This window comes from Aspergillus affinis, assembly GCF_023601865.1.
Source record: "Aspergillus affinis strain CMG 70 chromosome Unknown NODE_46_length_220473_cov_87_121971, whole genome shotgun sequence".
NCBI classification, from domain to species: Eukaryota; Fungi; Ascomycota; class Eurotiomycetes; order Eurotiales; family Aspergillaceae; genus Aspergillus; species Aspergillus affinis.
The window spans coordinates 96,336-121,222 of NW_026515827.1; the positions used below are offsets into that span (position 1 = coordinate 96,336).

General features: G+C 51.4%; 7 protein-coding genes across 7 annotated transcripts; 2 read left to right on the forward strand and 5 right to left on the reverse strand.

The window, feature by feature from the left end:
* Positions 1 to 160: 160 nt before the first annotated feature.
* Positions 161 to 1,137, reverse strand: KD926_007647 (Mpv17/PMP22 family protein; the record flags this gene model as incomplete). The annotated part of the gene is made up of 2 exons (XM_053100519.1): positions 161 to 572; positions 632 to 1,137. 2 exons carry the CDS (start codon positions 1,135 to 1,137, stop codon positions 161 to 163), a joined length of 918 nt encoding a protein of 305 aa, XP_052955820.1.
* Positions 1,138 to 1,811: 674 nt separating this feature from the next.
* On the reverse strand, positions 1,812 to 3,751 carry KD926_007648 (MFS transporter; the record flags this gene model as incomplete). The annotated part of the gene is made up of 3 exons (XM_053100520.1): positions 1,812 to 3,013; positions 3,078 to 3,332; positions 3,391 to 3,751. The coding sequence occupies 3 exons, from the start codon at positions 3,749 to 3,751 to the stop codon at positions 1,812 to 1,814; spliced, it is 1,818 nt and encodes a 605-aa protein (XP_052955821.1).
* Positions 3,752 to 7,909: 4,158 nt separating this feature from the next.
* Positions 7,910 to 8,499, reverse strand: hhtA (histone H3; the record flags this gene model as incomplete). The annotated part of the gene is made up of 3 exons (XM_053100521.1): positions 7,910 to 8,187; positions 8,248 to 8,355; positions 8,475 to 8,499. 3 exons carry the CDS (start codon positions 8,497 to 8,499, stop codon positions 7,910 to 7,912), a joined length of 411 nt encoding a protein of 136 aa, XP_052955822.1.
* An 822-nt stretch (positions 8,500 to 9,321) lies between these two features.
* KD926_007650 (histone H4) lies at positions 9,322 to 9,790 on the forward strand (the record flags this gene model as incomplete). Its single annotated transcript, XM_053100522.1, has 3 exons — positions 9,322 to 9,331; positions 9,434 to 9,709; positions 9,765 to 9,790. The coding sequence occupies 3 exons, from the start codon at positions 9,322 to 9,324 to the stop codon at positions 9,788 to 9,790; spliced, it is 312 nt and encodes a 103-aa protein (XP_052955823.1).
* A 1,967-nt stretch (positions 9,791 to 11,757) lies between these two features.
* Positions 11,758 to 13,143, reverse strand: KD926_007651 (SDR family oxidoreductase; the record flags this gene model as incomplete). Its single annotated transcript, XM_053100524.1, has 4 exons — positions 11,758 to 12,332; positions 12,386 to 12,575; positions 12,685 to 12,964; positions 13,028 to 13,143. 4 exons carry the CDS (start codon positions 13,141 to 13,143, stop codon positions 11,758 to 11,760), a joined length of 1,161 nt encoding a protein of 386 aa, XP_052955824.1.
* A 1,058-nt stretch (positions 13,144 to 14,201) lies between these two features.
* KD926_007652 (DNA glycosylase) lies at positions 14,202 to 15,744 on the forward strand (the record flags this gene model as incomplete). Its single annotated transcript, XM_053100525.1, has 2 exons — positions 14,202 to 14,595; positions 15,461 to 15,744. The coding sequence occupies 2 exons, from the start codon at positions 14,202 to 14,204 to the stop codon at positions 15,742 to 15,744; spliced, it is 678 nt and encodes a 225-aa protein (XP_052955825.1).
* Positions 15,745 to 20,193: 4,449 nt separating this feature from the next.
* Positions 20,194 to 22,425, reverse strand: KD926_007653 (stress-regulated transcription factor RPN4; the record flags this gene model as incomplete). Its single annotated transcript, XM_053100526.1, has 1 exon — positions 20,194 to 22,425. One exon carries the CDS (start codon positions 22,423 to 22,425, stop codon positions 20,194 to 20,196), a length of 2,232 nt encoding a protein of 743 aa, XP_052955826.1.
* Positions 22,426 to 24,887: the final 2,462 nt, after the last annotated feature.

A 24,887-nucleotide genomic window follows, 5' to 3' on the forward strand; every position in this document is an offset into this window, starting at 1 on the left:
TGTTCAACTCTATCTAGGGTATTGCATGTACATGTATGCTGAAAGACGCGCTAATCTATAATCTATCCTGAGCCCAACCCCCAAATGCCCCCCATCTATGTACCTGAGGTCTTGGAAAATGAACATAAGAAAAATAATGAATGAAGCGAATGAAAACCTGCTATGCCTTCATCGTAGCCCCCGACGTATCAAGTCCAACCCGCGAGATCTCAGCCTCGGCCAACTCGGCCGCCTCAACCTCCCGAGCAGCCTTCTGGTTCAACCAGCTGAGATACGTCTGCCAGCCGACCGCAATCACCCCCGAGAAGATGTTCCGGAACTGCGGCGGCACGTACATGAAGCTGAAGGCCGTGACGGCGGGCCACAGCTTCGCGCTGTTCGTGATGCTGACGGGGAGCGCCTTCTTCAGTCGTTCCCACGTCTCCTCCAGCGAGGCGCCGGACAGGAGAGAGTGCACGCTGAAGAAGTAGGTATTGAAGACGGGGGTGAACACGGCCTGCTGCACGACGACCTTGGTGAGGATGGAGAGGAATTTGGACGCAAAGTTAAAGTTGTGGTGGAGGAACATGAACCTTCAATGACTCAGTCAGCACGGCGCATGCAAAATCTTCTCCGAACAAGAGGAACTTACCAGGTATACGAGGGAATACTCGATCCCGAGCCGACAACCAGGTGTCGCAAGGTTCGCCACGGGTCATAGCTACCCTGGCTGGTCGCCGCATCTCCGTCTTTCTCTGCTGATTGCGACCCCTGGCTATCTTTGTTCTGGACCGACGTATTCTGCGACGGGAAGAGAAACTGCGCGCTCAAGTCGCCACACAGGTACACGATAACCGAACTCCATAGTTGCGTGGCATACGGTCGCCGTTCTTGAACGCGCGAGTATGACCGGCCCAGTCTGCCTAAGGGACCGTCGGAGATGATCTGTCGCAGCGATCGCGGGCCCGGGACGGCGGGGGCGGAGGGAGATGGAGAGTTCTGGGCGTTCGACGGGGAGAGTTTATTCTTGTCGGAGATCGGTTCTTGTTTTTGCGGCGATCCGGAGGACTGATATCTTCGCGATCGCAGACGAGAGGGGAGCGAGGATCGTGGAGAGAGGGTTGCTCGTCCCGTGAACTGGACCAGCGTGTGCCTCATTTCGCATGCGCTGGCGGTGGTAGTTGGGCCTCCGTCTTAGGGAGATCAACAACAAAGGTGGAAAAGAAAGCAGAAACGCTGCAGACCAGCGCCGGCGAGACAAGACCGTCCAAACGAGAGACAGCAGGTGATCGGATCGGGTGAGAGTAGGAGAATGGAGGATTACAAACGAGAAGAATAAAAAAAGGTGAGCGAGGAAGACAAAAAGTCGCAATCGGCGGCACCGCCTCAGGCAGGCCAAAGCCGAGGTCGGCAGTTTCCGGTCGGCGCGAAATCGCCGCAATCTTAACTCCGAGAGGAACAGGCAGTCGAGTCATTAATAATCTGATATTGTGGAGAATGCTAACTAAATATGCGGTCTATAACGATGACTCCGTCTATCATGCTAGAATCAAAACAACGCAATAACACTGGGTATATCAACATGGAACAAGTCGTGTAGAAGCCGATCAGGGCTGGATGCAGGTTTGGCCAAAATATGCCGAAAACAATGATATGAACAATTCAAAAAACAACTTTTTTTCTTCTCTTCCATCAATCACATCTCACGTGGACACGTCGCGTGTCTAACCATCGGTGGTTGGCAGAAAGAGTCAATAGATACTAAATATTATCCGCGATAGTAGTGCGGAGTAAGGGTGTGCGTATGTATCGGTGAAATCGAATAAAGAATTCTATTTGAAAGATTCCCGAGTGTTGACCCGGTCAACATCGTAGGGGTTCGCCTCGTAGATCGACTTGTTGGTCTGAGAGGCAACCGTGCGGACGGTCGACGCCCTGCTGCGGGTCTGGTGGATATTGGGAAGATCATCAACGTGGGAGTCGGATTCGCTGTCGTCGGAAACATCGAGGGCGGGCGCCTCCCGGCGATCGTAGGCCTCTTCGTCCTTCAGCGCTTCGGTCTCGGTCTCGGGCTCGGGGTCCTGCTTGACCTGCTGCAGCATCTTGCGCATAAACGCGTCCGACTCGGCGGCATACTTGCAGCGAGTTCGGATAGCGGGGCCGTACTTGTAGAACAAGAAGGGGAACGGCACGCAGGCAAGGGCCAGGAAAGCCGGGATAGACGAGGCCCAGTGGATACCCAGATCCTGGTACATGTAGGTGGTGAAAAGAGGGAAGACGGCGCCGAAGACCGAACGCAGCACGGAGTTGGCGGCCAGAACCGAGGCGGCGAAGATGGTGTAGGTGTCGATCAGGTAACTCATGATGCTCAAGAACACCAGCACCATGCCAAATCCGAACGGAGCACCGGCGGCAATACTGGCCATCCAGTGGATAGAAGGATAGTTGGTCCAGGCGAACCAGAACAGACCCACAGGAATAGCAATGGACGCGATCAAGCACGGCGGCAAACGAGCCTCCGGGGGAGCAAATCCGCCGTGGTTCGCTTCAGTCTTGACGTAACGCTTGTTGTCCATAATACTATAGGCCACCGCAGCCATCATACCAATCATGATGCCCAAGAACGGCAGACTTCCGATGCCCTGGTTCCAGCCACGGTACACCTGGAAAACGATGGGGTAGGCGGCAAACAGCATGTAAAGTGTGCCGTACACGATGGCCATGTACAGACTGAGCAGGAAAACGATGGGCTCCTTGAACAGCAGAACCCAGGGACGCGACAGAGCAGTCTTGAAGGCCGCCCCGAGAGTGGTTCTGCCCTGGTCGATGTCGAGCTTGCTCTTGTACACTTTACCGGTGAGCTCGGAAAGCCTTTCGGCACGGCGACGCAGAAGCACCGGGGCGTAGGTTTCGGGAACCAGAAGAGATCCGAGGATCCAAACGAAGCCGGAAAAGGCACCCAGGAAACCCATCACCCAGCGCCATCCAGCGTTCATTCCGAGGAATCCACCGATAATCGGACCGAGGACGGGGCCTGCGAGAGAATCAATTAGCTTCGGAAGAGCAATAGAAAATATTGACGATGGAGAAAGACGTACCGAGGAAAGGAGCAGCCGCGAACAAACTCATGGCAACACCGCGCTCCTTAGCAGAGAACATATCGGCGATGACACCACCCGCGTTAGTGAAGGGCGAGGCACCGAAAGAACCGGCGAAGAAACGAAGAATGATCAGAGTCCAGATGTTCTGGGCACCAGCGCTGCCAGAGTTGAAGGCAGTCAGGGCCAAATAGGTACCGAAGAAGACGACCTGTCGGCCGAACATTTCACTAAGAGGAGCCCAGAGCAGGGGACCTAGCAGCCAGGTTAGTGATATCATTCCCGGTAAACGTGGCCAGCAGTCCGAACATACCAACTGCGAAACCCAAGACGAAAAGAGAGACACCGAGGGTCGCGACCTCACTGCCAATGCCGAACTCCTTTTCGATTTCCGCAACACCGCCTGTATAGGCGGACGACACCAAGGCAACGGCCAGGGTTGCGATAGCCACCATCATCGTGATAGACCACTTCTTCATCGGGCTGAATTGCATGGGATTGCGCGGGTCGTCGGGGATCCAGGTGATGGAGTACGGGTCCTCCTCCGTTCCCGAGCCAGGGTATGGGTGATCGATGACATCTTGCGTCACAGCGCCCTGGTCGGAGACAATGCGCCAGTATGGGATATGGCGCGTCACAGGCGCCTCGATAGCGGAGGGCCCCTTCTCGGACATGGTGAAGCGGGGCAGCGATTGACGAGGTAGATCAGAGAGAGTCAAGGTGGGTGAGGTAGACGACAGTTGGAGTTAGATATTAGTTGGTGATATTAGATAGCGTAGCAACGGTCGAATAGAGCAGTCGATGGTGAGAATGAGGTAAATAGAGTCAGTGGAGCCGCTCAGGATTAGGTAGTACTCCGTAGAGCTAGTCGGTTAGGAAAAGAATGTAAGTGGTAGGAAAGCAGAGGGGAATCAGAATTATAGATGAAGATCAAACAGGGCTAAACTGTATGCAAGAGGGGGGGCAGCCGAACGGTTTATATACCAGGCGGCCCTCTAGCGGAGTCCAGGCCGAAATTTTTCATTAAGACATCGAGTGATGGACTGACTCCGTCAAGCTCTGAGCCTCGGATCTAAACCGGGTCAGGGACAGGACGACAGAGGGGCCCGAAAGGACCAACTACCCAAGGGGGTAAGAAAAGGGGACCATCAGCCGAAAACCAGACATTAACCCGGGCTTATGCAACGCATTAGGCCTATTCACGGCGGGTCGCAGCTGTCGAGACTGGTCGGATTCGGCCGATGTGGGCCTTTTGTCCGTTCCTCGTGGCGCTGCCGCGGATCAAATTTTTCAAAGGATTGGGGGATTTCCAGCTGGTCGACCGTCTGGCGGTGCAGTATCTTCAGATCGGTTGATCCCTCACGGTATGTCGAGGAAGACTGGTTCGTCTCAGCGGAAGCACTTGTCCGTTTCCCTCATGGATATGCAAATATGCAAAATGATCTCGGGGAGAATGCTGATTACTCATCGGTCAACGGCGCAGGAGCGGCTCCCGCATGGGGTTTAGTGCGAGTGGTATCCGGCTGGAACGGCATCTCCACCAGTTCCGACTTCAGCCACACTCGCTTTGTGCACATAACATGATAACACCAACAGGGGTTTTGGGATTTCCGGAGACGGAGAGGCTCTGGTAGATTACGAACCATCCAGATCGGACACTAGAGTATCTATCTTGTATCTACAATCTACCGGTTTCGACGTAGTAAACAGTACACCGTATGTTCTACTCCTACCCGACTGCCAAGTGATCTGATAGATGCTTTGCATACTTGGCGGTCTGCCGTCGTCAGTCATGCATCATCGTCATTTGATCTCGCCGCATGATCTATTTACCCTGGATAAGTTGATATCTACTTGGATAATGAACGCTGTATGATTAGAATGATATGTCACCTTGACCACGACCTGACCTCCATGATCTGTCGGGGTGTCCGTGTTAGACCCACTAACTGTTGGGCTTTTGTCCCGATAAGATATAGCCCGTCCAGGCCATCTGACTCATGTCTGAGCGCTGAACACTGATTCAGCGCCGCTGATTCAGTGTTGTCAGTGTTGACGAACTCGAGTTGTACTCCAGTATTTGTACACCCGGGGTTTGAAGAGCAAGTGTTGATTGAGTGGACTTAATCGAATTAAAGAATGCAACCTTTGTCCTACACCCACCGACTGTATTTCGCGGTTCGCATGTACCTTAGCTTACGCGTATAGACTATAAAGCATCCAGCTTAATCCAGAGATATATATCTCCTCCTCCAGAACAACCTCGGTCGGCACCACTCCGAACCAGGGACGAAGCCGAAAACCATCGGGGCCGGATCGGGCTGCTGCGTCCTTCCTACTCCTAGCGCCGACGGAGTGGGCTCGATAATTTTATTGCTTATGCTCAATCTTATTATCGGGAAATTAAATGAAGGATCCTCTGGACTGTGGGTTTGTCTTCTGTTTGAGATTGACGAATAGGGAATTCACCAGGCTTGTTCCCTGGATACTGAGAATTAATCTATCGTGGGGGGTGTTTTTTACCTCGGCTGATGCTGGCCTGATTACTGATCTACCCGATGGCCTTTATTTTTAATGAATTGTCGTTGCCTGCAGATTGTTAAGCAAGCCATGAGAGAATATAATCGTGGACAGAAGCTGGGAGAACTGGGTAGTTTTAATATTGAATCATCGTAAAGAGTGTTGCCTTTGATCTGCCGGCTAAATATAGCTTAGCCCGATGGAGTCCGGCACGATGGAATCCCCGTGGAAGATTCCTCCCCGTCGTTCTAGCCAAAGTGCCAGACCATCTCGAAGCTGGTGTTGGTCTTGAACTCCAGACCAACTCCAGTCGTTGGATTTGAAGCCAACTGACTACGGAGTACTATATTCCCGCCAAAATTGAAGCAGACTCAATCGTTTAGGATCATAATGTGAACAAGTCCTACCGCTCAGTACGATCATTGGGCTACCTACCCCAGATACCAAGGACACTACGAGACTATTACCCGAGTTCGACCATACCTTGCCATTCTATCCGCATGTCTTTCTCTTTCAGATCGAACCTATTCTATATCAAAGATTCTTTTTCTCGAGAGCGCTTTCTGTCCCGAGATCACTCGGCAACCCGAAACACTCACCTCCAAATGCCAAGTCGCGTAGTTAGGCGAGCAGCCAAGGAAATCGCTAACTTACGTTCCTTTCCTTTTACCGCGCTTTTCATTCCTTCATTCTTCTTCGATTGGGGCTCGTTTGTTCGGTGGCTAACAATGACTGCTATTCCAGCTTTGCACAGAGTCGCGACCTATGCGATCATCCGGGTGAACATGCAGCAAAGGGTTCGCATTCAAGATACCGTTGTCCATCTCCACAATTCGAGCTGAGGCGAATAAGTCGGTCTGTCGAGAACCCCGAGATAACTGCCAGGTCTGGATCTCTATGGTCCTTTCTGGCTTTTCTGGTTGGACTCGCATGGATTCAATGTCGCTGCTTGGCACATTCGTTCGCTGTGTCTGAAGATATCAGCACTCTAGGTCGAGTCTCGACACGATTTATATATAGATTCTCCCGGAGGGGATGTCGTTTGAGATAACTAGCTTCACCGTAAATACTATATTTTATCCACAAGAGCACCATAATCAAAGTGTCACGACCATTCAGGAAATTTTATAAGAGATATGCTTTGCTCTACTTAGGCAAAAATCCATGTAGATGTATCCAACTACCGTACCCCGTACCACCAACACAACAGCCCAGTCGCCACCCAAACCCACAGAGGACAAAGACAGCACACCCCACCGCGAAGATTGTCTTGGCCGGGACAATCGAATACGAAGATTCGGACATTCCCATCCCTTTGAGCCTCTCCCTCTTCTTTCTGAGATTTCAAATCATTTTGTCCGATAGTAGATTTAATACACTCCTCCCTTTCCACGAAAGTAACCCCGTCAAACTGTAAGACCACGTAGTTAGGCAAACTCCATCCGTCCGAGGAACAGAACCCCATCCCTTCTTCAGCATCCGGCATCGACAACAGAATCCATCCATCCATCCATTCAGTCTTACGAGACATCGAAAATAGCATCTACAATTTAAAACCAACACCATGGAGGAAGTGATCCCCACTAAGGTAGTTAGTTACTGCAGATAACGAACTAAGAACCAGTCCCCGATCTCCGAATGCAGGTCGGACGGAATCACCCGGGGTGCGTCATCCACACAGCAAGGATGGGACGACGTTACATTGGCTTCTTCTGAAGGATTTGCGGTCGCACATGAGGGTTTTCGACTGTTCGTAGAAGAGAGTTGCTCTTGAAGCACTTCGTAATCTGTACTCCGTAGCGACGTGTCGTATTCTCGGTGGCGATTTGGGTCTTGGGATCTCTGACGGTCTCTACGACATACAAGCGATCCTAGTTTTCTCTGTATGGAGAAACCAGTCAGGCAGATGCGACCGTGGTGGTCGCAGCCGACAAAGCCTCATCTACAAGACGAAATGATTTTGGGACAACACTTGGATTGAGTATTTCGTCATAGAGACTGCATTGCGCGTCTATGCCATCCGTTGGCTATCTCGACATAAGATCGGAGACGCCCTGAGTCAAATCTCAATTAATGTACATGTTCGGATGCATCCGTGAAACCCAATCCACCCAGCCGCTGACTAGACAGCCTACTATTTGTTGCGCAGCAAGAAATAAAAAACTTGAAACCCATAGCCGGAACCCATTGATATTCGAAAAAAGAAACCCGTCATGTATCGCCAGTAGTCATGAAAGAAAAAGCAAACAAAACCCCATTATCGCCTTCCCAGGAGCCAACCAGAAGAAAGAATCGACTCATTAGACATAAATCTAAGAGCGCTCACCACGGAGACGGCGGGCAAGCTGGATGTCCTTGGACTGGATGGTGACACGCTTGGCGTGGATGGCGCACAGGTTGGTGTCCTCAAAGAGGGAGACGAGGTAAGCCTCGACGGACTCCTGAAGAGCACCGATGGCAGAGGACTGGAAGCGGAGATCCGACTTGAAGTCCTGAGCAATTTCACGGACCAGACGCTGGAAGGGCAGCTTGCGGATCAGAAGCTCAGTGGACTTCTGGTAGCGACGGATCTCACGGAGAGCGACGGTACCTTTGGTGATCAGTCAGCAGGATATTCACGGTTTGCCACATAAGACAGATGATAACTTACCGGGCTTGTAGCGGTGAGGCTTCTTGACACCTCCGGTGGAGGGAGCGGCCTTGCGGGCAGCCTTGGAAGCGAGCTGCTTACGGGGAGCCTTGCCACCAGTGGACTTACCTGTTGAGGGAAGATAGGTCAGTAAGGGTTGATAGTAGGGCACGGGAGGTCGGCCAAGAGACGCGACCGTGACGCGAAACAGCGACACCAAGAGAAGGGACAGTGAGGTAAGGACTTACGGGCAGTCTGCTTAGTGCGAGCCATTGTAGTGGATACTCTTTGATGGAAACAGTCGAGTTGAAGATGGAAAAATGACGTTGAGGATAGAAAGTCGATGGAGAGACGATGAGATTGTCGACGGATGGAGGAGATGGAAGAAGGATGGAGGGGGCGGGTGGGGGAAGGTATTTGTAGCAAGCGAGAGGGTGGGTGGTTGATCTGGGAGTGGCTGCCTGCAAAGTTGGGTGGCCTTAGCGCCGGTTGGGTTTGATCAAAAAAACGCTCGGAAAGCAGCAGTCGGTAAGCTCTGATTTCCGGCCGTCACTTTGGCCTGAGAATCAAAGGGTGAAAGGGGCAAGTCACGTTGGCCCCTGCGCTGCGCTAAGCGAGACCGTCCGCTTCGGCCAATGGGAGTCCAGGATCACGCATCTAGAATACCTCCCTGCCACATCTTGATCCCAACCCCAGAGCTGGAATGTCGCGCAATTCACTCGATCAGACACATTCTACTCACTCACCGGAATGCTCCCATCATTCCCGCCATGCTGATTCTCATGGTTGGGTGCCGTCCTGGCAAGATCACCTGGCGACCGGCGGATCACCGCCGCCAGGTCACGGGACCACCAGATCACTTCCGCCGGACGGATCCTGCGCGCTGATTGGCTGATCCGCCAGGTGCAGTGTGATTCCAACGCGCTCCCCGCGATCCTCCGTTCGCTCAGCGCCTTATACAAATATCTCCCGTCCCAAGCACGCTTCTCCCATCTTTCCTTTTCCATCATTCTCATCCGTCATCCATCTCTCTCTCCACAATCTCTAAAACAACTCTATCTTCTTTTCCCTCTTAACTTCTAATCAACCTTCACAATGACTGGACGTAAGTTTATATTCTCTTCTCCACACAACATCGATCATCCTTCTGGATTCCATCTGGTCTGGTCGGTTCAAGAACATCCCAACTGACGCGTCTCTTCAATAGGTGGCAAAGGTGGAAAGGGTCTCGGCAAGGGTGGTGCCAAGCGTCACCGTAAGATTTTGCGTGACAACATCCAGGGTATCACCAAGCCCGCTATCCGTCGTCTCGCGCGTCGTGGTGGTGTCAAGCGTATCTCTGCCATGATCTACGAGGAGACCCGTGGTGTCCTCAAGACCTTCCTCGAGGGTGTCATCCGTGATGCCGTCACCTACACTGAGCACGCCAAGAGAAAGACCGTCACTTCGCTCGACGTTGTCTACGCTCTGAAGCGCCAGGGCCGTGAGTATTCCTCTTGTCTGCTCGATCCTCGATCCGTGTCTAACATCCCTCCTAGGTACCCTGTACGGTTTCGGTGGCTAAATGCTTTCTCTTTCTTCTTTCGTGCTTCTTTTTCTTTAGCCATCCTGCGCGGTCGGCGCGTCAGTTTGTCCTTCCGCAGCAGTGACGCGACGGGTTGCTTTTTCGGGTTGGTTCATGGTATGACTGGGACGTTGGGGTGTTCTTGATCTTTTCTTACAAGTGTCATGGGTCTCTGGGTTTCTGCTTTTTTCTTTTTTACGTATCTTACTTTACTATTCCACGTCCACTACTGGTCTGCTAGTGTTCGTGCTTGATTTTTCTGTATCATAAGCGGCCTTTATGCTTCTGGCTGGTGCCACGCCTAGAAAGTATCGCGTCCTACTATCGCGCGATCGGGTATGAATACAAACGCTTAAAAGGATTTTGCTCTCTTGTAACTTTTCTGTGTGGTTTTGTGTCTCCGTGTGGTCTTTGTTTATCGACGCGTATCCGAGAGCGCGTCGAGGCGGTGCTCCACACCCAGAGTCGATGCTCGCGCACGACGCTAGGCAGGCGTGACAACGACCAACTTCAGATTCGGCAGTTCGCTGGTAGTGCTAGGCTTTTCTCTACGGTGCTGGATCATGATGCTCTCTAGTATAATCCATTAGTTGGAAAATGTAGTTGGAAAATGTGCACTGTAGGACTTGCCTTGAATCAGGCTGTGTAGATTAATCATGTCGACTCTACGGTAATGCGCTTCGTCTGTATTGGTTTTTTTTTTTTTTTTTTTTTTTTTTTTTTTTGCCGTGTTCTACGTGTCGTCTTGGGCCTATGTACTCGATGTTTCGGTATACCGTGCGCTATGGCATCGGTGCTGTTACGTACTTGATATTTGCGTTTTGGTCAGGGGTTAAAATATAATTTTTAATCGGGCTCTTCATTCTTGGGGTTCCTCTTTGTTTTGGTGTCTTTTTGGGTGGATTCCCTGTTTTTTGGCAGGGTTGTGTTGTAGGGGGTAATAGTTATCATATGAGATATAGTGCACTATATATATACAACTACATCAATACTAGATCATACTAAACCTACACCCCAGGGATTGAACCAGGTGAATACAAGACAAACTAGGACATACCAAGTCACAGTAAGAAAATATACACAGAGAGATACCAATATACTGCCGCAGAAATCGCGAAAACGTGACAGACACAAGCCGCTGTCGCTGTCACACATCCCATCGCGGTTCCCGTATATGCGACAACCGGTAGGAAAAGAGCGGAAATGTAGCACATATACTGCCTACAATACCTACTTGGCCACATAAATGCCGTACAGAATACCAAGGAATAGCACCAGACGGTAAACCCATCTCCTACACTCCACAGAAGTCCCCAGATCAAAAGAATAATCGTCGCTGCAGCCAAATGGGCAGTTGAACCCCATTACTCCATTTGGGGGTTCAACCTTATCGGATTCCAGGGGTTCAACTCGCCCAGATCGGGATTAGCGGTTGTCTGACGGGCACGGGCCACTCGGTAGCCTGAGGATCCCAGCGTGACGGAGGTAACACCACCGTGGGCTTCTCCGGTCGCGAAGACCGTGTTGGACTGACCATGGTCCTTCTGCAGCGGAAAGGACGCTCAAAGTGGTACAGTATACCTGTTATTCCACATCCTCAATCTCCCTGTCGAGTGCATGGAAGACTGGATGCCCGAGGTGCATCAACAACCATCCTTATGATTATCTCAACTGATCGCATTCACCCATTTGGACCGTCACGAATAGCCCTACGTGCACCCAGTACGTCTACATTGGAACCATGTTGGTGCTTCACGGTATTCCTTGTGTTTATTCAGCAGAGCCTGGGTTGCCCGGTGGTAAGCAATGAACTCGACAAAATAAGCCTATTCTAACGTTGCCAAATATATATCAGCATCGGCCGAGTTTCAAGCCTCCCTCACGCGAACCCGTATTTACTGTCAAACGCTGGCCACTGGCGAGCCACGGCATCGAGGCCATACCACAAAGCTACCCCGGATGATCTCTCAAAACCTGTCTCGGGAGGGAAGAATGCCGGCGTTCTCATAGGAGCGGAAAGTGCTGATCCAGGCCTCGTAGGAATCATCGATACGATTCCAGCCGAACTTTCGTGCCTTCTGCACACTGGTCATGAATGCCGCACCAGGGGTGCGAGGGGAGAAGAGCCAGTCCAGCATGACGAAACCGTGCTCCTGGAACGAGTCGACGTTGCCACCACACCGTGCCACGATGGTCCTCCACACGGGCCGTTTGTCCTGAGCCCATTCAACCAGGCTCAGCTGACGAGGCCCATTCTCGGCCGGGGCCTCGGATGGGTCCATAGGATTGCCAAAGTATTCGCCAAACAGCGCCCAGAGGAACCTCCAAACCACAGCGTCGCCATTTCCGTGATTGAATGCCTGATCCCTGCAGTTGTCCTGCGTCGCAGCCCAGACGTGCATGTCCGCAATACTGGGGGCGTAGCACTGGCCCTCAACCTGGTGATAGCCATTGAAGTTCCCTGGCCATTTTGGGCTCTCGCCCAGTTCGTGGCAAATGAGGAAGTACTGCGCGATAGGCAGGGCTTCATTCATACCCAGGACTGCGAAGAAGATTAATCACCATGTACCATGCAAAAGAACAACAAGAACCTACACTGCGGTGTGAACCCGACAATGCCGAAGGGCCGAATGATATTATAGTGCCAAGTCTTACGCCGCTTCTGGATGGCAAACAAACTGTCCTCTTGTTCGTAATAGAACAGCGTTTCTTTACCCGGGCCATCATAGCGTGGGAGGCTTTCATAACAGGGGGTGCTGAACCCCTGAAATTGTATGCCATAGTGCTACCATGTGTCAGCGAGTTGCACTTTTCCTTTCCTTTACTTTTTCTTTTCTTTTCTTCTTTTCTTCTTTTTTTCTTCTGGGACAAGAGCGCAGTGATGGGACTTATACCTTGCCGCCCGTCTGAAGAACCACGCGTTGCAGGTTCGGACAAGCCAAATCAATAGCCTCCAAGAAGTTGCGGAACAGCGGGCAATTCTTCTCCGGAAGTTTGCTGAGCTCACTGTCATGGACATACGAGGTGAAAAATGCATGAGTAACATCCTTGCAGACGTCGATGTTGCTCACGATCGCCTCTGTGGGCTCAAGAAAGTCAAGTGCAATGAACTTGACGCGAGGATCAACCCAGTGGGTAGAAGGAGGCTTGCGCGACGTGATAATGATTTGGGACCTGATGGACGCCATGAGCAAACGGCGAGGTTCTCCGCAGAGCGAGAGCTATGGATAGACAAACCACTCATGTTGGGGTGTACGAATCAAATGCTCAATGATCGCATGGCCCGTGATTCCATTGGCACCGGTGACAAAGGCAACCCGAGGAGATGGAGGAACGAAGAGCGTGTTGTTCATGATGATTTGTTGAGCCTAGTACTACCTACCTGGTAGTATACAGTCAGCTGCTGAGTCTAGGGCGCCGGAATGCGGTACCTACCCAAATTGACTGCAGTGAGAGAACTGAAGAATGATACCATCCATCATCTGAGGGGTACAAACATCATTCTTTTATAGCACACTGCGTCCTCGATACTCAGAGGCCCCGATGCTCAGAATATTCCCTCTATATCAGGCCAAGCCTGGGATGCAAAGCAAACAAAACAAACCGCGGTGTAGAGAGCGGAAATGATCACCGCCAAGCCTAACTTCATCTCGACGCTTCTCATCCTCCACTACTGCTTGTCCAATGACCACACGATGCCCTACGCCTTCATCAAAATCATGTGTCTCACTGCCCCCGCCGGACAGAGTCCGTAACTAGGAAAAGGAGATCGATCGGTCCGCCAGATCACTACGCGCTCTGTTATGTCCGGTGTTCCGTGAATCTGGCCGGTTCTTTGTCTTGCTTTGTGATGTCTCTGGAGATGAAAGCCTGCATGGTCTAGTCCCTGGGACAACCAATTGAAGACGGCCTGAAGACGCTCGTCGTGCCGTATATCCGGAGACTCCGATATCAGCGCCTGGATCACGTCTCTCGAGGGCGCTTTTGTCAGCGCCGCACTCTTTCACCGGCCCTTCGAGGTCGGCTGCATCCGTCAGAAGTGGACTCTATGCGATTGATGGATGGGCACATTCCCACCTAGGCCGGCTCTTTCCTCACCAAACCTCAGGATGGACTATCTTGGCATTGCTCATTAGCTCACCGATGCAGACACGTCTGGTCATGTCTATCCTTCTACTGAAATGTGGGCTCACACCACTTACCAGCCATAACCGTGTACTTCGGAAACGCTGAAATGGATCGATCGGGAGGTTTCTGCGGGTGATGCCATGCCTTTGAAGGATATTTAATATCTACCATCCCTGAGGAGACTTATTCAATGTTATGCCTTCATCTTCTTTTTCTGCAGTGCATTCTTGGCTTTTCTCTTGCACCGGACAGTTTAAACAACGCCATCCGACAAGTGAACAGCATGAAGCACGCGTACGGGGACTGGACCAACTATGACGCTATTGTTCAGAATGGGGGTTTTACACTTCAGCAAGCACTGCAATGCGGTGGCTCACATGTCCGAAAGTCCCAAATGGTCATGAAAATCCTACACCAAGTCAAGGCCGCGCATGGCACCTACAGTCTCAACCATCTGCTCCATGTAGAGGACGACGATGCCACGAAGGAGCTCCTATCATACAACGGGGTCGGACCCAAGACCGCTAGCTGTATATTAGCCCTGACACTCCACCGCAGCAGATTTGTTGTCGACACGCACATTCATCGCATTACTGGTATCTTGGGATGGCGGCCAAAGGAGGCTACGCAGAACAAGCTCGCGCTCATCTTGAATATGAAATTCCCGATCAGCACAAGTAGGCCCTCCACTTGCTCCTTATTACGCATGGTGGGGAATGTCTACAGTGTCGCGCAAGTGGGGGAATGGAGCATGATTGCAAGCTTCAACGGTCCATCAGAGACCATAAGCCGACACTCAATGTCAGCGAAGGGGGCGAGGATGTAAAATATCCGCCATGAATTCACTGCTTCTTAGTGATTGCATTTATCTTCTTCTCAGTACCTTTAGCTTTACCCGCAAAATGTTAATCGGACGGAACATCCAAGACTATGCTTCCTTTTAAGTGGTCTCGGGGATCTGGTCGGCGTAGTTAGACGCCTTCGCTGGAGATTCTTTGCCTCAGTCATGGCCTCAGTCGCGTTGGGAGCCATCAAATCGGAGATATCCCCAATGGACGAACGGGTTTCTGCCGAGTAGCAGCGTCGGTGAAGGACGGTTCGACCCATCATGCCTATGTACGGAGGCAGAGAGGTGCCAACGAGACTGCGACAAGATCTACGCCCCATCCATATCTACGTCCTATACCGGAGCGACTGATCTCGACCAGCCATCTCTGTCGCCTGGTTACGCACCGACAGCTGCTCACTGTCGAAGATCCAGCAACAGTGATCGATTGTTTGTCGGCTTGAGATATTAGGACAGGACGGGAGTCACGACCTTCATGTCCTGATCATCGTCGTCGAACTGGACAGAGTGTATGATGTCCATGCGTCGGCGCATCGAATTACCAACACAGTATACACCGTGATTTGCGGCGAGCGATCTAAAGTCCTTCTTTACCCAGCACCGATCATAACTGCCCAAACACTAAGTTAACGAGTGGCCAGCGTGCATGGAACTGCCAACATGAATGTCCCAAGAACGATTCTGACACCACTGAGATGCCAATATCCCCCTCCCCCAACCCACAAACAACCACAATTTCACACCCCCATCCACCTCTATCCCAACCCCAACTCCTCAAGACGCCGTCGCAAGCGCAGCAGTTGACTCCATCACGGCTTCCGCCCTGTCTTCGCCCGGTCTTGCTTCCTGCCTTAGAACGGTAACGACACCCAGCACAGCACAGACAAGGCGAGCAGCATATCAGGGATCAAGGATCAAAGACCAGCGTATCGCCAGAAACCACCTGGCGCAGCGATACGGTGTTAGGGCGGAAATGTAGGCAGAGAGCATGCCACCCGCTGCAACTGCAGCATGACGGGGCGTTGCATGAGCCGGAAGCGCGGGAATTGCCGGCGAACAACACCGGCCAAATTCGAGGTGATCGTAGATGATTGTGTAACAGACTAACGAACAGTAACTATCTAGTCATGACAGTCTGACTGTTTATTTAGTAATTAATAATTGATAATTACATGGTTAGTTACGAAACCCGAGGAATCCCTCGAGAATGTCCTCCGTAGAGAAGAAGGCAATCAATCGTTGATCGGCCATTCAGCCACCACCATCCCTAACCGTTGCCCGTTACACGTTGAAAATGAAAAGTGAAGAGAAAGTGAAACCCACCCCCAAACACAACCCAACCCAGCCTAAATCTCCCGAAGGAAGCCCCATACGACCCGTATCCGTGGAAATAAACCACCCTGTCCCGAGTATATTCAGTACTGTGTACTCTGTATGAAGGGAAAGATCATGCCATAGGTGGTAGCGAAGCAGAGTAGTGGATCATCTGACTCGATCATTGCCAAAAGAAAGCAACCAGAGAGGAGAACGATAACACCATTGACTGGAGAAGATTGAGTGAGTACTGAGTACTCTGTAGACCGTAGGAAGAAGAAAAGACGGAAGGAACAGACTCCACAATCTTCCTATCCAGGCGCCCCAGGGACCAACCAGTAGGTATCCATCTGCTCCATACTGTCCCCTCATCTCCATCTCCATTCTCCACAGCTGTACGCATTAGCAGCCCCATCAGCTCACGGGATCGTTCGGCCGATTGCTTTATTTTCAGTCTTTAAACATTAATCCCATTATCTAGAGCGTTGAGGATTGAGGGGAAGCCCCTCAATTACGAGTCCCGTTGGTGACACTAGTAGTTACTTTTTACGGTATACAAAGTACGCAGTAGGGGTTTATTCATCTGTCTATCTACGCTAACTATATGCAATCTCCCTCGTTAGATAACTAGTGAAACAATAAGACAGCAAAGAGTCGACATAACACACATCAAACCCCCAAACCAAGCACATGACCATCTACAGTGTACAGTACCTACCAGACATCCAACAGACAAAAAAAGTACACCGTTAGACCCGAAGGCAGAAACCGAATCACCCGATCAAAGTGGGCCTCTAACTATGTACAAGACCCAAAGATCTGAATTTCTCAATAAAGATTAAAGCTCTATCTATCTGATCAATCATTATCCGGTCGGTTGGGTGAAATGCCCCTCTTACCCCTAGTGGATACCGGTGGTTGTATAGTACGGAGTAGGTTCAAGGGTAAGTAAAAGATGAAACAAACGTTAGGTTTGGAACGGATGAAACCGATCCACCTATACGGATGAAAAAGAGATGGAAATTGCAATTGCAGGGGACCTGAATCGCGTGTATCCCGTAATTGCGAGCATTGTTGAAATGTAAGGTAGTTTCTATCCTTGGTACGGAGAGCAAATCTACTAACCAACCCCGGGGAGAAGGGAGGAGGGGGATAAGTCATACATACGCACATATAATATCATCATTCATCATGTCACATACTCCATTACCCTAGACAGGGGCAGGGGGGTATGTGGAGTGGATAAGGAAGTGGATGGGGGGATGAGAACAAAGAACCGAGACGGAGGAAGCTGGGAAGCTACGGGCCGAGCTAGGGAAAAGCTCCCTCAATTCTTCACGCTCAGTGGATGCGGTGGTATGCGCGATGGTGTCATGATCGACAAGTGGGTGTGACAGACACAGGGGTTCATTTCAATTTCATTTTTATGCCTGGTGTTCTATTCTGTAAGGAATGGGATATTTCATTTAATTAAATTTACTTCGTCCAGCCTCCTCTTCTATCGGGCAGAATCGTCCACCCTCTCATTTAAATCCATACCTATACCTCTACCTAAAGGAAGGACTGTAGGTACCGAGTACACTGCATGCGCCAGAACAAATCACCGTCCAACTATCAGAGAACGCATCCACTTTCTTCAAGCCACATCCATCACTTTGGCTGTACGTCCCCTCCTTTAATTTCTGTCTTACCACCTATCCTCGGTAGAACTGATACCAGCGGATATCTATCAACCACTAGTTTAGGGATAGAGTGTCAGGACTCAGTATTCGCTGTGATTGTGATTGTGAACTGATTATTGGGAGTGGAGCACCGAGCAGCCAGCCCCATCCAGTGGGTCCCAACTACACTAGGCACTGCGTAGGTCTCCGTCCGTAGGGAGGAGAACCGAGTCTGACAGGGCCATCTCATTAGCAGGCTGATGATTCCGCCTGGTCCATCCAATAGTCAATAGACAATCCTCGTACGCAACCCGGTAGGTGGGTGGCCGGGACAAGTGGACAACACCTACCTAACCTAACCTAACTAATGCACAGGGACTCTGTAAACGGGGATCAAAGGGAGGGGAAAGGGTCCCGCCGTTCTGCAAATCTGCAGATATCCTCGATAGCCGGTAGCTTTGAGTCCATCTTCGTATTGCCCTTACGGAGTTGGTGGTTAGTGCTCGCTCCGTCTTGACTACGGTAGGAAAGTCCACATCAGCAATGGCATGGCATGAGCGGGGAAAGCATGGATCCATAGGACGGAACAGATTACGATGAACACGAGTTAGAGATTCATGGGACATGGATGCTCATCCTGGGGATGCACATCGGAGTACGCAAGACAGAAGTATCATTAATATCATCCATACATAATCCCGAGTAGTTATTGTACAGCATCTGAGTAGTTGGAGGGATTCCCTCAGACCCGATCTAATGATCTCAATCTTCCGTCAGGAAAAGCTCATCGCCTATCTACTTCCCTTCTGACTTCTGACTACTGACTTCTGATCTTCTGACCTTCTGACGGACTTCTGACACCATACACCGTAGACCTCCATACTAGGATAATCGACTGCGTATGTCTACTTCGTAAGTAGCTAGGTAGCCAGTCACCGTTAACAAGTCCCCCAAAGTCAAAACTGTACTTTTGCCCACCCACAGTACAAATTCACCCACAGTAAGCAATCAATCAAACAAGCAAAATCCCCACAAAAAGCACCCAACTCCCGCGTTTCCTTCAAAGTTCAAACTAAAAACCAAAAAGCAAGAACAGACACTCCCAAGCTCGATGGACCAATTGGCGAATAAAGGACCGTTGGGATCTGGTGTGCGCCCGAGGAGAGAGATCGTCCTTTTGCTTTTTCCGTTTTGTCTTTTGCTTTTTTACTTTCTGTATGTATGGGGATGCTTTTTAATTTTTCTACCGTCTTAATTTTTTTTTAAAAAACCACAATTTTGTCGACACGCATAATGTCCTTCCTTTCAGATTAAGGGTGCATGCGATGGGTAGATGGTTGATCCCTCCATCTCCTACCTGCGGAATAAGGTAGCTGTACTCCGTCGTTAGCGGTGCTGGTGCAGGTGTCAGGCAGTCAGTCAGCGAGGCTTATTCTTGTCTCGGAGTCTATAACTATAACTAGAAGCTACTACTGTACTGTGTACTGTAGGTGATGGATGATTTGTGCATTAGGATATATTGATAATGTACAATCATAAGTAATATATAGTAATACAAACAATTTGTACCTCGTCCAACAATTTGTACACCCCACCCAAACCAAGACCCATGCCAAACCAATGCAAATCACCGCGAACAGCAAACAAGACCGGAAATATGCTCAACATCATAGACAAGTAATCATACAGAAGTAGTAAGTATAATACATCGTGACGGAAGGATTCGACAAACAGCGAAGATCCCCTCCACGTAATAGTAATAGTCAATCGTCATCGGCTCGAAAACAAAAAAGACAGGACATGAACGGAATTTGCTTCTTTTGATGCAACCAGTGTAAAAAAGAGAAAGCCAAAAAACAAAAAAAAACAAAAACCCACCCAAAACACAATCGAAATCTATGACCCACTCGAGAAATGCCACAAAGAAAAAAACAAACCAATCAAATCCATGGAAAAGAGCCTGCTTTCTGAATTCATAAACACCCGTTGCCAAGAAGAAAAACCAAAACAAATAGTAATAGTCAGAGCAAACAGCGTATGCGTCATAAGAACATCCGGATGGATGGTGATGCAAAGGAGGCAGAAGATGGATGGAAACAGAAACCTTCGCGTCGGGAATACGTCATTGTCCCGACGGAGCTGCGGTGATGTCATCATTGCTGATTCAGGCTGCAAGGCCATTAAGACCATCGCCCGAAAAGGCAAGACTGACCGGCGATCCGGAAGAGTTAGCGAGTCCTTTCCTATTTGGGTAAGGCCTATGACGTCGGAGGCTTTCTCTCGTCATCCTGACTCAGGCCGAAAGGGTCAACAGCATCGCCGGTGGAACCCAAGGGAATAAGGCCGTATTCGAAATTACCCTGTCCATCCAGAGAGAAGAGGTAGGGAGAATGAATGAGAGTGAGAGAGGAGGGTCAGGCTGCCCACACCCCCCCCTGGTTCTCCCGTCGCATTTACTCCCTGCCCTTCCGTCGCTGCTTGCCCGGCCAATCAACTTCGGGATGGACCACTCGCATGTGCCGGGTGAGCGCATCATTGCGTGAGAAGGTCTTCTCTTCCGTGCACAGATGACACCGGACCTTCTGCTTGCGAGCGTTGTGGATCGTATCCTCATGTCGGGTCAGATCGTAGGGCCGCGAGAAAATCGAATTGCAGGGCTTGCCCGTGGAAGGATTGATTCGCTCACACCGGTGGGGGCCGGCCTGAGAGTTACGCGACGTTGTGTCCCGGCCGACAAGGTGGCCTCCAGGGGTCGTCTGACGGTGGGCCTCGCGCTTGTGCTTTTGGAGCCGGGCGGGGGTCTCGAATCGTAGAGTGCAGCCGTGATAGGTGCAAGTGTAGGTCCCGCTGTCCGCGGAAGTATTTCCCGGCCGCGTAATTTCCTCGTTGACGGGGTGAGCCGCCAATTTCGGCTGAGCTGCCTGAGGGGAGGTCATCTCAGTGGTGGGGAGCGCCACATCGCTGCTCGTTGACTCGAAGGTGGGCAGAGACGGGGGGAAGTTCGGCGTCTGCTGCAAGAGGTTGTTGCTGCCGTCTTGCTGCGATGACTGTCGGGGCGGCTGCTGCCCGAACGGGAATTGCTGATCGATCGTAGCATATTGACCGGGGAACGAATCCATCGAGGTGAAATTCTGCGACTGAGGGAACGAGCCGCTGCTTTCCCGGCGCAGTCCCAGGGTGTCGCCCAGGTTGAAGTCGGGCTGATTGGACGGGAACAACGGTAGACCGCTGTCATCGCCTTCGTGGAAGTCCAGCAACGCATCCTTGGGGGACATCGTATTCGGTTCACCCTGGCTCTGTTGCTGCTGCTGCTGCTGCTGCTGCTGGGAGTTGATCATGGTCTGGGACATGGGCATGCTGGTGGCCATCTGGGGCTGCTGGAGGCCGGTATGGCTGAATTCCGCGGCCAAGGGAGAATTCTGCCGGAAGGGAGACCGTTCCCGCTTGATGCCCGACGTGGGCGACTGGGAGCGAGCCGACATATGGCCCTGGTTGGCGGCCTGTAGTCGATCGGCAAAGACATTGCGATAGGGAGTCAGAAGAGCTTGCTGGTTGTTGTTGTTTGTCGACGGCTTGGGAACCTGGGGAGTCGCCATGAGAGCGGGGTTGTAGAGCTCGTCCTGATAGATATCGGAGATGGTGCGATTGAGCTTAGGGATGCCAATCGACATACCGTTTCCGTTCTGGACGCCGTAATCTGCAAACGCATCGGCGTGTAAGTAATCATCCATCCACCGATCGATACCAGGAAATTTCTCACCATTGACCATGGCCTTCGATGCGTCGTCGGGGTCCTCGAAGCTCGTCTGAGGCGTGACAGGCGAGTTGTGACTCACACTGGACACCGAAGGCGCCAGAGAGTATTCGCTAGACTGTTGCTGTTGCTGTTGCTGTTGCTGCTGCTGCTGTTGCTGCTGCTTCTGTCGCTGCTCCATCACAGCCCGTCTCATAGCAATCTCCACATCGACTTGACTACCATCGTGCGACGAGGGGTCAAAGTTCTGATAGGGAGTCGCCAGGAAGTTGTTCTGGACGGGCGTTTGAACGGGAGTAGGCAGAGGCTTGGAAGCAGCGGATCCGTTGGAGCTCCTCTGGTAGGAGTTGCTCGCCGGGGCAGACCTGCTCGATGAGGAAGAACTGGGTGACGTCCTGTGTTGCGGGTTCTTCTGGATGCGAGCGGGGCTCAAAAGCTGCGGGTTTCCCTCCCAACCGTGGACACTTGTGACGGGTTGTTGGGCCAACATTGAGGAGTTGTCAAAGAGAAACTGCTGGGGATATTGGTGAAGGTAGGGTTGAACGGACTGTGGTGATGCCGGGCCTTGGAAATGATATGTAGGGTTGTAGGAGGATGCAGGTGTCATCGAAGGAGCCTCGAGCGTGTAGTCCGCGGGGACTGCCGAGGACGCCGGGTAGTGAGAGATGGAGGAGGCGGGAGAGGAGGAAGGTGAGGAGGGCGCGGAAGACGGCGGAGAGACAAACTGGAAGTTCTGCTGGTGGTACTGGAAGGGGGACTGCAGACGAGTCTGCTGCTGGTGCTGCTGGTCGAGGTACTGCAGCGACGCCTCCTGGGAGAGATCCGGGAAGAGCAGGCCGTCTTGTATGCAAACGGAATCTTGGTAGTTGACGAAAGGAGCCGACGTTGGTTCGGTGATGAGACCTTTACGTACAGAGGGCTGCATGTACATAATGTAGCTCTGTCGCGATTGGGCGTTTCAGTGGGTCAAGAGAGTTTGCCACTTGGGGGTGGGAGGGTTGAGATAGTAGTTTGGCCCGACGGCCGTTGGGCAAATGATTGCGACCGAACAAAAGATCGAGGAAAGAGGGTTTGACTCGGCGTTAAAAGACAAATTGTAAATCAAGGGCTGGGATCGAAGAGTCTGGAAAGGTCCGAGGTAACCTTGGGAAGAGCAGTCGGCTCTAAACTTAATCGAGCGGCTGGTTAGCAGGATGACTCAATGACGAAAGCTAAACCCGAAAACTGGTTCATGGATCAGGATGTCCCAAAAGACAGGCTGGATGATCGTAGAATCATCCAAGGAAACCGAGAGGGAGGAGGGGTCTGCAGAGAGTGGACCGAGTAGGAGGCATACTTACTAGTAGTGTTATGGTATAGAATAGAGAGAGGGTAATGGGGGAGGAAGGGGAAGGGAGAATGGATTGATAATCAAAGAATCAAAGATCTGAATAAGTGAAAGAGGAAATTGGAGATAGTTGGAGGGGGGAAGAATAATAAATAAGATGGATGGAATGATGTCTGTGTTCTGAGAGAGGGAGGGTGTGGTCAGCTTCTGCCCGGGGGAAGGGCTTTTTATGGATTTATGACGTCTGGGCGCCGGCCGTACTGGTTCCTACTGCAGCGCGCAGCACGGTAAACGCCGAAGGATGAGAAATGGAAATAACACGGCGCTGACTCAAGCCGTATTGTCATTACGGCGCCGAACGGATCTGCAGTATGGTTGTATTCGGTACTAGTGCCTAACACTACTGCAGCGTGTCTGGGGTCTACGCGGTGGGTCCTGGCTGGTCTCGGTCCCTCCATTCCCATCCCCCGGTTTTATCTCCTTGCATCTCCCGATGATTCCTGTGGCTTCTCCATTGTTCTGACTTCTGAGCCACAGCCAGTACACTCTCTGTCCTTTCCCCTGCCGGACGGTCCGATATGCTTTCATTAATCATGTGTCGGAGGTGACTAACTCTGATTCACCTTCTGACGCAGAATGTTAGAATTGTTAATAATACTTAGGGAATTAAATCTAAATCAAATGAATCATAAATTAAATAAAAGAAAGAAAGAAAATGGTGCCGAGGAACCACCGAAACCAATAAATTTCTTTGTTTCCTCCCGCGGGGGGGGGGGAGGGGTGCTAGGGCAGCCAATCACACCGACTCCTCCGGGGCTAAGCCACCCGGGCCATGAGAGATCGATCTCGTGTTTCCTTTGATCGGACCACCGCAGGCAGGGACCCTTACAGGTGACAGGTCCGTCCGAATGGTTGGGGTGATTTTACGCGACGATCAGCAGTTGCAGAACTGCGTTTGTGTTCGACTGAGTTTTCGGTGGACTGCAACGGAGTACTCCATAGCCCGGTGTACTCTGTATCACTGTCCCTTGCCAGCTGGACGCGGGTAGATCATTCGTTAGGTTCCCCATCAGCCACTGACGCTAGCTGCGCCACACATTTCTAACTGTGGCTCGTTAGGCACTGCGCGCTGCATAACTAATCCACTCCATTTGTCAGCTATGATTCTTAACTAACTACGGAGTACTACTGCACTAGCGACCGAGGTTCCACGGAGATGGCCGGTCGGATTTCATCATGTTAGGGCCCTACGCAAGGTCAAACTTCCGTCGACAATTCTGGCATGTCCGATCGCATTCCACCGGCGTATTTGGATTTCCGATTTTTCGGCCGTGTCGCGCTCCGGCTCGTCGTTAGGAGACATCGTGCTGCGGCCGGACTGCCCGGGTCGGCGCCAAGACCCGACTCCGGCTAGTCTAGCCCGACTAGTCTGCTTTGGCGGCACGACGGTGCCGAACGGCCGGAGTAGTAGTTGAGGTATACCACTACTAACGCAGTCGGGTTTGTTGAGCTCTCGACCTTCTCGGCCGGCAATGACTCTGTCTGTCTGTCTGTCTGGTGACTCGTTGACTTGCTCGCGTTTGGATTTCCAATTCAACGCTAAGTAGCTTGCATTTCCTTGGAAATGCAAGAAAAGGGGGGGAGGTCAGCTGATAGCCGTCTCTGGCCATGTCCGTGGCCTGACCCCATACCTCCATGTCTACCTACCCTTGGGGATGGGATTGCGTGAACCAACTCCCTCCCCCCTAATGCACGCCATCGACTCACTCCCAGTCATGAGAGCATCTGACTGGACGTGCCTGGGCCCTTGAGTCATAGATTGGACGACTGGGGGGACAGGGTATGCGCGGACGACGAGGGCGGGAAGATTCTTTCCTTGACTCGACTAGGGAGGAGAGGGGAAGGGAAGGGGATTCCAGCTTTGCGTTTTATCTATTCTGCCTTGACGGCGAATCGCCTCGTGCAGGCTGAGCGTCGGGGATCTTGCCTCTTTGATTTGCCTCTTGACATGATATGACTGTTTGATTCCGTATAGGGGACTAGTGTTACTCACTACTAACTACATA